The 12,306-nt window shown below is 43.8% G+C and overlaps 1 protein-coding gene across 3 annotated transcripts in view; it reads left to right on the top strand.

The window, feature by feature from the left end:
• Nucleotides 1-1,871: 1,871 nt before the first annotated feature.
• Nucleotides 1,872-12,306, top strand: part of LOC140340215 (Friend leukemia integration 1 transcription factor-like) — a 24,206-nt gene continuing 13,771 nt past the window's right edge. Inside the window, exon 1 of one of the 3 annotated variants that reach the window (XM_072425272.1) lies at nucleotides 1,872-2,029. In XM_072425272.1, the coding sequence (XP_072281373.1) occupies nucleotides 2,012-2,029 (18 nt within the window). In that variant the 5' untranslated portion in view covers nucleotides 1,872-2,011. Of the gene's footprint in view, nucleotides 2,030-2,117; nucleotides 2,446-12,306 lie in introns of those variants that run through there. The other 2 variants (XM_072425270.1, XM_072425271.1) reach the window with 2 other exon arrangements.

Below are 12,306 nucleotides of genomic sequence, written 5' to 3'. Positions count from 1 at the left end.
AGTAAGGTTGGGGTTGCTGGGACTTGTTGCTCTCCAGTCATAAATGACGGTTTTGAGTCTCGCAGATCTTTAGGACCTTCAAGTGAACCACAGATGAACCTCAAGATTATGGGACTCCTGGTTCTGCAGCAATAGGGAGCAGGCTTCTGGGACTTGTAGTGTTAGGGTCATCCAACCACAGGTAACCAAATTGGAGGTTTTCCAACCCTGGATGACCCATGTGTTGCTGGAACTTGTAGCTCCCCATTCACAGCCCTTATCTGCTGGAACTATTAGTTCTCCAACCACAGATTACTCTCTTGCTGCTGTGATTTGTGGATCTCCAACCCCAGATTGTCCTCTTTTTGCTGGAATTTACAGTTCTCCAACCACACATTACCTTTATGTTGCTGGGACTTGTAGTTCTCCAACCACAGATCACCAACATGGTACTAGAACTTCTGTTTCTCCAACCACATGTGGCAGGTTGCTGATATTTATAGACCTCTAACCCCAGATGGTCCTTATGTCACTGGGACTAAAAATCCTCCAATCCCAGATGATCTTCATTATACTGGGTCTTGCAGATCTCCAAACATAGAAGACATTTGTGTTGCTGGTACTTGTGGTTCTTTAACCCCAAACCACCATCCTGACTCTGGCACTTGTTCTTCAATCATTCGTGACAGGTTGCTGGAATAATGCTGGCCCTTTTATTGCTGGAAGCTACATTTCTTTAGCTACAGAGGACCTTCGTGTTGCTGGGACTTGTAGTTCTCCAACCACAGGTACCCTCCTTGGTGCTGAGACTTGTGGTTCTTCAATGATAAGTGGCAGGATGTTGGAACTTACAGTTCTCCAACCATAGATGATCTTCATGGTGCTGGATCTTGCAGATCCCCAAGCACAGAAGCTTGTTGTGTAGCTGGGACTTGTGGTTCTCCAAACCTCAGATCATCATTGGTGCTGGAGCTTTTGTTTGTTCCACCACAAGTAACAGGTTGCAGGAATGTATTATTCTCCAACCCCAAACGGTCCTCTTGTTGCTGGAACCTGCTTTTTTTTAACTACAGAGGATCTTCATGTTGCTGGGACTTGTAGTTCTCCAACCACAGCCTTGGTTCTAGAACTTCTGTTTGCTCAACCACAAGTGACAGGTTTCTGGAATGTATAGTTCTCCAACCCCAGATGGTCCTTGGGTTGCTTGGACTAACAGTTCTCCAACCACAGATGACCTTCATGCTGCTGGATCTTGCAGATCTCCAACCACAGAAGCACTTTATGTTGCTGGTACTTGTGGTTCTCCAAACCTCAGATCTTCATCCTGACTCTGGCACTTGTAGTTTATCCAGCACAAGTGACAGGTTGCTGGAATGTATAATTCTCCATCCCCAGATGGTCCTCTTGTAGCTGGAACCTACATTTCTCTAACTACAGAGGACATTCATGTTGCTGAGACTTGTAGTTCTCCATCCACAGTTACCCTCCTTGCTGCTAGGACTTGTAGTTCGTCGATCATAAGTGACAGATTGCAGGGAGTTATAATTATTCAACAATAGATGACCTTCATGGTGCTGGGTCTTGCAGATCCCTAACCACAGAAGCTTTTTGTCCTGCTGGGACTTGTACTTCTCCAAGCACAGTACTAGGTGCTGGAGCTTCTCCACAGGTTGCAGAAACTTATAATTCTCCAACCCCAGATGGTCCTCTTGTTGCTGGAACTTGTAGTTCATTATGCACAGGTGACAGGTTTCAATGACTTGTAGTTCACCAGAAACTGAAGGGTTACCCAAAGCCCTAGTAGAGAGCCTTGAGTTGAAATTTCAGTTTGTGCAACAACTGTCACCAAAGAACAAGGAAACCAAGCAGTGACCTCACTTCCCCAAAAGAGAACACACACTGACACACACACAAACACAGTGACACACATACACACACATACACACAGGCCCCTGTGAGCTCAGATCATCACCTTGTCAGCTATGGTGGCTTCCTGAGGTTCCTCTGCAGGTTCTGAAGGAACCAGGTGGACATGGACTGCACCATCAAGGTAAGTGCTCCTGGATCAGGGACTGTAGGGACTGGGGAGCCACTGGACACCCCCCCTTCCTCCTCCCTACTGAAAGGCAGTCAGGCTTGGGGCGGTAATCCGGGGCCCCCACTCTTTCCTCCTGGTACCAGATTTCCTCTTCCTTCCCCTTGGCGGTTCATGTCTCAGCTTAAATATCACCGAAAGCTCCAACTTGAAGATCTCACAAGGACCTCCATGCACAAGAAGGACCCCAAGGGGGGTAGAATGGGGAACCTACAGGGGCCCCTCATAGGGGCTGGGGCCCTTCACTGTGCACCTGCTGCAGGAGCAGCTATTCATGGAGGAGGATGGTCCATCACAGGTACCAAGGCTGCAGGTCCTCCCATTATACACCATTGGGGTGCCACACCTGGGGGGACCCACATCTTATTCAGGTACCTTTATTTTATTGCATTTTTGGGGGGTGATACAAAAAAAATTAAGCAAAAAACAACCCACTTTATATAGCTCCTTATAGCATACATTTATTAGCGCTTAATTTTTTTGTTTTAACTTTGTATACTTTTTACATGTCTATATATTCAAAATCTAAATTTCAGATATTAATCATTTCTTTAGGTTGCAGTTTTAAAAATTCGGCGTCTTTGTTACCATATGTAAAATTAATTATTATATAATCATCATATCAGTAATATTTATTCGTTTTATTCATATTCTTTGTGTTTCCGGTGTTTGATTAGTTTTTATCGCTTCTTTGTTACTATTATATCGAAATAATTATTTCTGTCCTGTTTATATATTTATTATTCCTCAGCTTTGTAAATTAATTCAGTCCTTGATCAGTGTCGGTCGTTTTATTATTTTTAGCTTATTCGTTTATCTATATTATAAATAACTATTTTCGGGGTTTTTATATAAATTTACCGGCAATTTTTTAATCTAGAAATGTTTTTTAGAGCGCCAACATTCTGGGTCGTTGTAGAAAGTTTTGTAGCTGGAGGACTTTGTTCTTTTCTTTCTTTTTCTTCTATTTGTTTTTTAAATATTCGTTATTTTAATTATTTTGCGCCCTTGTAAATGTTATATACGGCAGAATAATACGAAGTCCTACAACAAATAGTTATAATTATGTCATTTTGTGTACTGGAAATAACTATTGGAGATTTTTCTTATTTTTCTTATTATAATTATATTTATTAAGTATTTATATTTATTTATTTTTATGATTACAAATACATGGCATAGAAATTATTTAATATTCTTACAGTCATTATAAATATTTATCATTTATATAATAATATCATATATATCATTTATTCAAAACGAAATAAGTTTCGTTTGTAAAAAAAAAAAGTTGTGTAAAGCTAAAACGAACCCAGAATAATTTCGAATTAGTTCCTGGTTATTGCAAACTATAATAAAATAACAAAAACATAATAAAATTCGTTTTGTGGAACATTTTGCGATTATTTTTGGCAGCACCGAGAGGCCGATGTATAAATACAGCAGATTCACTTCCCAATATTTCTGCGATCTTGTCGGTTGGCAGCTTATATAGTGCTATAAATAATGATTATTATATTCAGATCTTCTAACATATTTTATTTGCCAATAAAAAATAAAAAATAAACCCAGAATGTGCAATTCGTTTGCTTCGGATCGCGAATAAAATGGTTGCAGCAGACAGATGTGAGCAGGTGATGGATGAATAATATTTTGCAAGGTGCAGACATTCATTCTGGTTGATAGCAATCGGTGGGGCTTGCTTGCAATTATTTCACTTCTGCTGGCCTGCAACTTCAAGAGCCTGCATAACACTCCAGCACCATATTTAGGCTATTAAATAGCTCAGAGTGTGAGAAATAATATAAAAAATTTAACTTTTAAAAGTTTAACTAGAAAATAAATAAAAATAATAACACATGTTTTTCCATTTCTATAAATTCTATTTCTATTAGTAGTTCGGTTGTAGTGTAAGCTGTGATGATAATGCTGCAAATAAAGTGAAAATAAAATAATAATTCAATGATGATCATGTGATGCTACAACAGAAATATAATATCATAATAAACGAAATAATAGTAATATAATAATAACCAAAAATGATAAAAATGTAAAATGATTACTACACAGAATGATAATAGAACATTATAATAATAATATTTCATTAATTTAATAAATATTGTATTATTTTTATAGAAATTCTGTAGTAACTCTCATCTGATTGTGTCAGATACAACCTGACAACCTACAATATTATTATATTAATTATAAATCCAGAGATGTCCTCAGGTGAATCCCTATATTGTAATAATTTTTGGGTGCATGAAGTTGTATGTGGGCCTTGCACCTGGGAAAGGAAAGTGGGGGTAATAGGACTTACCTGGCCATTGTGTGTTCCTATATTGCTACCTATTAAGGTATTGAGCAAGCAGGAGAGGGTTACCTCAGTCGTATTTGGTGATGGTGGTGGGGTATGGTGGGGAGGTAGGTAGGACTTACCTGTCCACAGTATGTACCTAGTTTGTTACCTGTGAAGAAGGGGGGAGGTTACCGTGCATAGGGGGAAAAGTATATCATTTTGGGAGTGTGGGGGGGGGGGTTTATAATTTACCTGGCCATAGTGTGTACACAGATTGTTACCTGTGAAGAGGTGGGTTACTGTGCAAAGGGGGAAAGGTATATCATTTTCGGAGTGTGTGTGTGGGGGGGCGGGGTTATAATTTACCTGGCCATAATGTGTCCCCTGGTTGCTACCTGTGAAGAAGGGGGAGGGCACTGAGCAATGGTGAGGGGTTATCTCATTTGGTGGTGGTCATGGGGGGGGAGGGTTGTAAGACTTACCTGGCCACAGTATGTACCTAGATTGTTACCTGTGAAAAAGGGGTGGTACTGTGCAAAGGGGGTGAGTATATAATTTTAGGGAAGGGGGGGGGGGGATTTGCCTGGCCATAGTGTGCCCCTAGATTGTTACCTGTAAAGAAGAGGACACTGTACAAGGGGTGGTGGGTTATCTTATTTGGTGCAGGGGGTGTAAGACTTACCTGGCCACAGTATGTACCTAGATTGCTACTGTGAAGAAAAGAGGGGAACTGTAGGAGTAGGAGGGGGTATAATGGCAATTAGGGGTGGGGTTGGTGCAGACAGGACTTTGTTTCTGTGAGATAGGAAGACTCAATAAGGGCCCCTCAATACAAAATAATAAATGTTTTCATTCATATTGGGCTCCCAAGATAAATCCAAATTCTATTGCTTTGCAGACATCTCAGGGCCCCATAGCAGCTGCATGGTGTGCTATGGCTATAGTTACATCTTTGCTTGCAGAAGAATGGGTTATGGTGGAGCTTGGCGGTAGTGGGGTTGTAGTAGGGTATTGGGGTGGGGTGGTAAGGGGGCAGCAGGGGCAATGGGGGTTGTAGACCCGAACCTCCAGGTATCAGATTCAATTTTAGCCCCCCCATCTTGCATTAGGGGCCCATGTGTGTCCAATGTCACCACTGCACCTACCTAACACCCAAATATCATTTTAGGTCCCAACCTTTTGAACCATGGGCCGATTGTTTTTGTGTGCACCCCAGGCTCCATATATGGGCAGGATTCCTTCAGTGCCCTGCATTTTGATTGGTTGATATATTTTATACTTTGCAGTCTGATATTATAACATTGATGTATGCTGGGAGGTGATCACTTTATCATTTTAGGGTTCAGAAAAGCAAAATACCCCCCCCCCCCTTCGCTCCCCTCCCCCTTCTCACTTCTGATATGAGTCACCCATCTAAGGCTGTATCTCTGCTTTCACAAACCGAAACTCGGCCTTTTTCTTGTTGCAATAGGAACCGCGCAAAAAACAGCCGCCCTTTTTGCAGTTTACAAATTAAGAAGCTGCAAACCTAAAACTTGAACGTTACATAATGCAAAAGAGCGGCTGCTAAAATTCTTATCTGGGTATATATTGTGTCCCTGCACCGCCATACAAAAACCGAGACATCTGGCACTGCACAACCTCCCTGCCTGGTGCTTGGGGTCGGTTTGCCACCATGGGCCAAAGCCAGACAGTTTTTAGTTTTGTCACCCACCCAAATAATTACAGATAAAGCACAACCACCCTCCATGCACATTACAGCCTTCTCCTCTTATGGTAGTGTCTAATCACTGTGTGTGCTGGCCCAGCTCCTTATCCCCTTTTATGTAGCTCTATGCTGAGACTGCTGACTATTGTATGCTGCTTTCCCATCTCCTAGATTGTAAGCTCTTTGGGGCAGGGTCCTCTCCTTCTTCTGTGTCACGATCTGTATCTGTCCATCATTTCCAACCCCTATTTGATGTACAGCGCTGGGTAATATGTTGGCGCTATATAAATACTGCTTAATAATAATAATTATCATATCTTTAAATCTTTAACATTTGACCTCTCCATTACCGGACTCACCCACCCCATTTACAGTTATAATTGTTGTTTCCTTCTATTCTTCCTGAGCTCAGCGTTTATTGTGTGGTCAACTTGGCCAGAATTCAGCCGGTCCTGTGAAATCTTTCAGAATTCATTTAGAATGAATTATTTCCCTTGGGTCACATGACAGAGGAAGAATGGCCTTGGCACAGAAGGGAGGGGTGGCATTGGTGCAGAGATTATATATATCTTCATAGGGGTGTGATCACATGATAGGGCTTAGCCAATCAAACGATTTATAGTTCTGCCCATGCAGTCCTGAGATTTGAACACTTATAACAAAAGTTGGTGACCTCAAATTTTTTTATGGCACCCGGTCACCTCTCCGCCCCTAGTTTGTGATTGGCCAGAAGGATACTGGTAAGCCAATCCCACTTTTGCCTAGCATGGGGGTATAATGCTGATTGGCTCAGAGGTGAGCACATGTGCATGCTGCAGTGCTGATTGGCTCAGAGGTGAGTGTATGTGCATGCTGTAGTGCTGATTGGCTCAGAGGTGTGCATATGTGCATGCTGCAGTGCTGATTGGCTTTTACTTTTTACCCAGCTCTTCCTTATCCTGCCGTGATTGGATAGAGGAAATAAAAGCAGCACACTGATGAGCCTATCCCTGTTCCGTTTCTCATGATATCACATGACTCTGTATTAGAGTCTGCAGCTAACATGAATTTAAAATAATTCAAAATGTATTCCCAATTCATCTCTAATACAAGACACCTTCCTGCCTTTGACATTCATCTGAGCCTAGTTTGAGCCATGCATAACATCATATCCTTCCCTGGACTGCTCCTCCTGCTCATTCCTTTCCATATAAAACTGCAGCATCTGGTCACATGACTCCGTGCTGTGCAACCTCCCTCTTGTGCTGCAGTGCCTGTGGGCGGGTCCTGGAAGCAGGGGACTCAGAGGACACGCCCTCTGCACTGGCACCGGGTCATATTCAGGGTCAAATGGAAGATTTGTCCCTCTTAGCTGAATTTTTAAAAAATAGTTCAATAAAACGGCCGTTGTTTGCCGTGTGATGGGGGGAGAACCAATGCCGGCACTGAATGGGTTACAGCAAAGGGAAGTGGGACGTCAGCTGTACAGCTCAGAGACAGCTGGGGTAGAGCCGTTGGCGGTGAAACGGGCCAGGCTGGGGCTTTTTGTGGTTAACCGTCACCAATCCCAATGAGGGCCAAAAAATGGGGGCACCACAGAGACCCCCTGATAAATATTCCCCAATAATCGGGGGGGGGGGTCACTGCCCTAATTCCTTAGAAGCTACGCATTCATGAGCAATGTTTTTAAAAAGAAAAAAAAAGTTTCACTTCCGCCCAAAAGGCCGACGATTTGCCAGACTTGCAAGTTTGTGGCACCTGGAACATATGCAGTCATGTGACCCAGTACGATCAGCCAATGGGAACTGTTACGAGATCTTCATTTTGTCAGGATTCGCAGATCTGGGTGATAAATGTGCGCAAAAAAATTCCAAAAAATTTCCTTTGTCAGCAAAAACATTGAAAGCTGTGGAAAAAGTAAGTACGGCCTCGCACAGCCATCTATCAGTGGCTTCTTGTAGAAATTTTTGCATCACTGACCATGGGAAATCAACATTTTTGGCCACGCCTCCATGCCTATTTGCCCTTTTTAAATCACAGCATTTCATCGGGATTACAGTCAGGTCTGGGCCAGTCCATGATTCTCCATTATGAGCCTTTGCTAGTGAGCTTCACGTCATCATCCTGCTGATCCACTTTAATAATCAACTTCACAGGTGACCGGATTTCTAGAACATGCCCAGACCCTAAATCAGACCCAAACCATAACATGTCCACCACCATGTTTCACAGTTGGTATGAGATCCTTATCATAAGATGCTGCTATTGCTTTGCTCCGAACATGTCTTCTGTGGCCAAACAACTCTATCTGTAATTATTTTTGTCCGCGTAGTTCCGGAAGGCCGAGCCTTTGCCTTTTTGGTCAACGATGGCTTTTTCTGATTCCTCCTATTAGCCCCCACACCTATACGTTAATTACGCTGGTGAATCCTCTTCTGACTGTACATGAATTTTCACACTTTACAATTGTTGCAAGAGTCCCCTGCAGATTCCACCTATCACAATGGGATTCCTGGGGACTTCTTCTTTTAGCATCAGTCAGTTTTTGGGGGGTGTTTGTTTGGCCGGTCAGGTGGCCCCATTGCAGAAATTACCTGTCTATGGGACACAGCAGGTAATAAAGTAACAAAAATATAACATAGGGTAACCCTTACACATGCAAAGCTGGAAAATATGAAAATTCCACAACGTCCTTTTAGATTTCTGCCAGACCAGCTGAAAGCTGAAATGAGGCTGTCCATTTGGAAATTGTATATTGTGTACAGGACCAAATGAAGAATCCCATCTGCAGCTCTTATAGGAAAGGTTTGAGTTGGGGGGGGGGGGGGTGTTGCAACCATTTGTGGAGTTAAAGCAGAGATCAGGGATGGATCAAGAAGCGAAGGTTGTGAAATGTCCAAGAGAGTGTTTGTGATGCAGCGTTGCATAACTGTCCCTCTGTATAATGTATTGTGTTACACACGGGGATATTGCGACAGCCGGCGGTGAATGAGGTAACCTGGCCTGTGCATTTCACTCCTATTAAATGAGCTGAAGTGAATCTCCATACACTGCCACAGAGACAGCGTGAAAGGGAAAAGGAGAATTCTATTCATAATGCAGATCCCTAGACACAACATAGCCAGTCCTATTAGTCTCTCGGCTGTCATACACTATTATTATACATTTATATAGCTCTGACATATATGGCAGCGCTGTACAGAGAACAGTGAGCCAGTCCCATCAGTCTCTGTACAGAGGAGCTGACACTCTAATGTCCCCCCCCCCAACAGTCACACACTATTATTATACATTTATAAAGCTCTGACATATACCATAGAGCTGTACAGAGAACACTGAGCCAGTCCCATCAGTCTCTGTACAGAGGAGCTGACACTCTAATGTCCTTTCACAGTCACACACTATTATTATACATTTATAAAGCTCTGACATATACCATGTGTGTGTGTTGTGTCTGTGCTGTGTCTGTGTTGTGTGTGCTGTATGTGTGCTGTGTCTGGGTGCTGAGTGTGTGTTGTGTCTCTGTGCTGTGTAAGCGCTGTGCCTGTGTGCTGTGTCTGTGTGCTGTGTCTGTGTGCTGTGTCTGTGTTGTGTGTGTGTGCTGTGTCTGTGTTGTAGGTCTGTGCTGTGTATGCGCTGTGTCTGTGTGTTGTGTCTGTGTGCTGTGTCTGTGTTGTGTCTGTGTTGTGTGTGTGTGCTGTGTCTGTGTTGTAGGTCTGTGCTGTGTATGCGCTGTGTCTGTGTGCTGTGTCTGTGTTGTGTCTGTGTTGTGTGTGCTGTGTGTGTGTGTTGTGTCTGTGTTCTCTGCTGTGTATTCTCTATGTTTTGTTGGTTTTGTGCTATGCGTGCTCTGTGATAAGAATTGTATGTGTGCTCTGTGTGTGCTGCATATCATGTAATGGCCAAACTCTGCTCTCATCTCTCGGGGGCCAAACACTTGCCCCTGGGGTTAGTTAGGGTTGGGGTATTACACTAAAGTGCCAGCTAGGATTAGTGTGTACGCTATAACACAACTGTCAGGGGTAAACGTAGATAACAGTGGGCGCCTGTGTTGTGTGTATGTGTGCTCTGTATGTGTGTAGTGTGTTTAATGTATGGATTCTGTGCCGTGTGCGCCCTATGTGTTCTATGTGTGCTCTGTGTGTATGTCATGTGCGTTCTACATTATGTGTACGAGTATCCATGGCAAGTGTTCTTTGTGTGCTCTGTGTGTGTGCTGTCTGATATATGAGTTATGTGCTGTGTATGTTCTATGTGTGTGTATGATATATGTATGATGAGTGTTATGTGTGCTCTGTGTGTTGTCTGATTTATGAGTTCTGTGTGTGCACTGTATAATGTAATGAGTGTTATGTGTGATTGTAAACCATGCTGTGCGCTATATGACACTGTAAGCTGTCCGCTGTATATCTTCTATGCTCTGTGTGCTCTGGCCTCTAATCCTCAGGGGCCGGGATCCGCATTTATTTCCAGTATTCCACCAATAGGTATCATTGTGGGTGTGGCTAGGGGGAGGGGCTGTATTCCCAGCTCCTCCTCCCACATCCCTTATATAATAAAATAAATATAAATTTCTTACAATGACCCACATGAGTCCCTGAGACACAAAAGATTTCTTTACATCCTCCCAGCATCCACTTTTTAATAACTAACTCCCCACCAGGGAATATTTTAGTGAATGTCAGATTCACTTCTTTATAAATAACCCCTGTGTATGAGGGGGGGGTGTCATATCAGTTTTTGGAGGACTGACTTGCTGATCATGCTGTGTATGGTCTTCACTGGTCGCACAGTCAGCAGTTTTGTGAGAATCGGCTTTTCGCTTGAATAAAGGAAGTCGTTCTTAGGAACACATGAGCGAGGGTGAGAAATATTAAAGCTGACAAAATTTAAACCATTTCCAGCTCACACCATTATATTTATTGTAAAATGCTACAAATTGTACTCACTTTAGGACTTTGTGACAACTGCACATAAAGCATGCTAAAGTGAGCCTAAAGCTGGAATCTGGGCTGAATAAAGTGCAAATCAATATATACCCATACATAAGAGTAGTGGTGTTCAGCTTTAAGGTATAATAAAATGAAATATAGTAATATTGAGTGACCACTTTTGCATGCCTTATACACATTTATTGGGGTCCTAATGGCCATTGGAAGCTTGATGAACCCAGGTTGTCTGTGCTCTGCCATGGTGCTGGAAACAGATTCTTGGTCCCTGTGCATTGAGGGTTTATATATGGTAGGTGGGGTTATATGCAGGAATACAGAACTCAGGGGCCCAGCAATACTATTGAAGGGCCAGTCTGGCCATAGGTGACACTTTATATACAGATGGGTCCTAGTGGGCCGGCTCAGTCCCTGCATTCTCTTTATGCATTGGGTATTTGGATACAGAGAGACCTCCCTGCTTTCATTCCATTCTCTATTGGCTGGAAGGGTCTGGGCATCTCCCATGTGGCCGGTCTTGTGGGGTGTCCCCAGTATGCGGTGGTTGGTATCAACCAAAAGTGGGGCAAGGAAGGGCAAGTGGTGAAGCAGCGACAGGGTCATGGGGGCCCAAAGCTCTTGGTGGAAAGGGGAGGTAACCCATGTGCTCCGATTCCATAGAAGAGCTAAACGTGTCACCATGTCAGACCCAGGGCCATAGAAGAAGGTGGCCGGTCTGATAATGTCTTCTTTTTTATCATGTGGATGGCCAGGAGAGACATTTACGTGGGAGAAAGAAGGCAGCAGGGGGCATTATGGGAAGCAGGCAGGCCGGGGGGCAGCAGGGTGCATTATGGGAAGCAGGCAGGCCGGTGGGGCATCAGGGTGCATTATGGGAAGGAGGCAGGTCAGTGGAGGCAGCAGGGGGCATTATGGGAAGGAGGCAGGATGGTAGGGGCAGTAAGGTGCATTATGGGTAGAAGGCATGCTGGTGGGGGCAGTAGGGGGCATTATGGGAAGAAGCCAGGCTGGTAGGGGCAGTAGGGGGCATTATGGGAAGCAGGCAGGCTGGTAGGGGCAGTAGGGGGCATTATGGGAGGAAGGCAGGTTGGTAGGGGCAGTAAGGTGCATTATGGGAAGAAGGCAGGCTGGTAGGGGCAGTAAGGTGCATTATGGGTGGAAGGCATGCTGGTGGGGGCAGTAGGGGGCATTATGGGAAGAAGGCAGGCTGGTAGGGGCAGTAGGGGGCATTATGGGAAGAAGGCAGGCTGGTAGGGGCAGTAGGGGGCATTATGGGAGGAAGGCAGGCTGGTAGGGG

The sequence above is a fragment of the Pyxicephalus adspersus genome, chromosome 11 (genome assembly GCF_032062135.1).
Source record: "Pyxicephalus adspersus chromosome 11, UCB_Pads_2.0, whole genome shotgun sequence".
Taxonomy (NCBI): domain Eukaryota; kingdom Metazoa; phylum Chordata; class Amphibia; order Anura; family Pyxicephalidae; genus Pyxicephalus; species Pyxicephalus adspersus.
The sequence above is the reverse complement of the archived record's forward strand: the minus strand, read 5'-3'. Positions and strand labels throughout refer to the sequence as shown.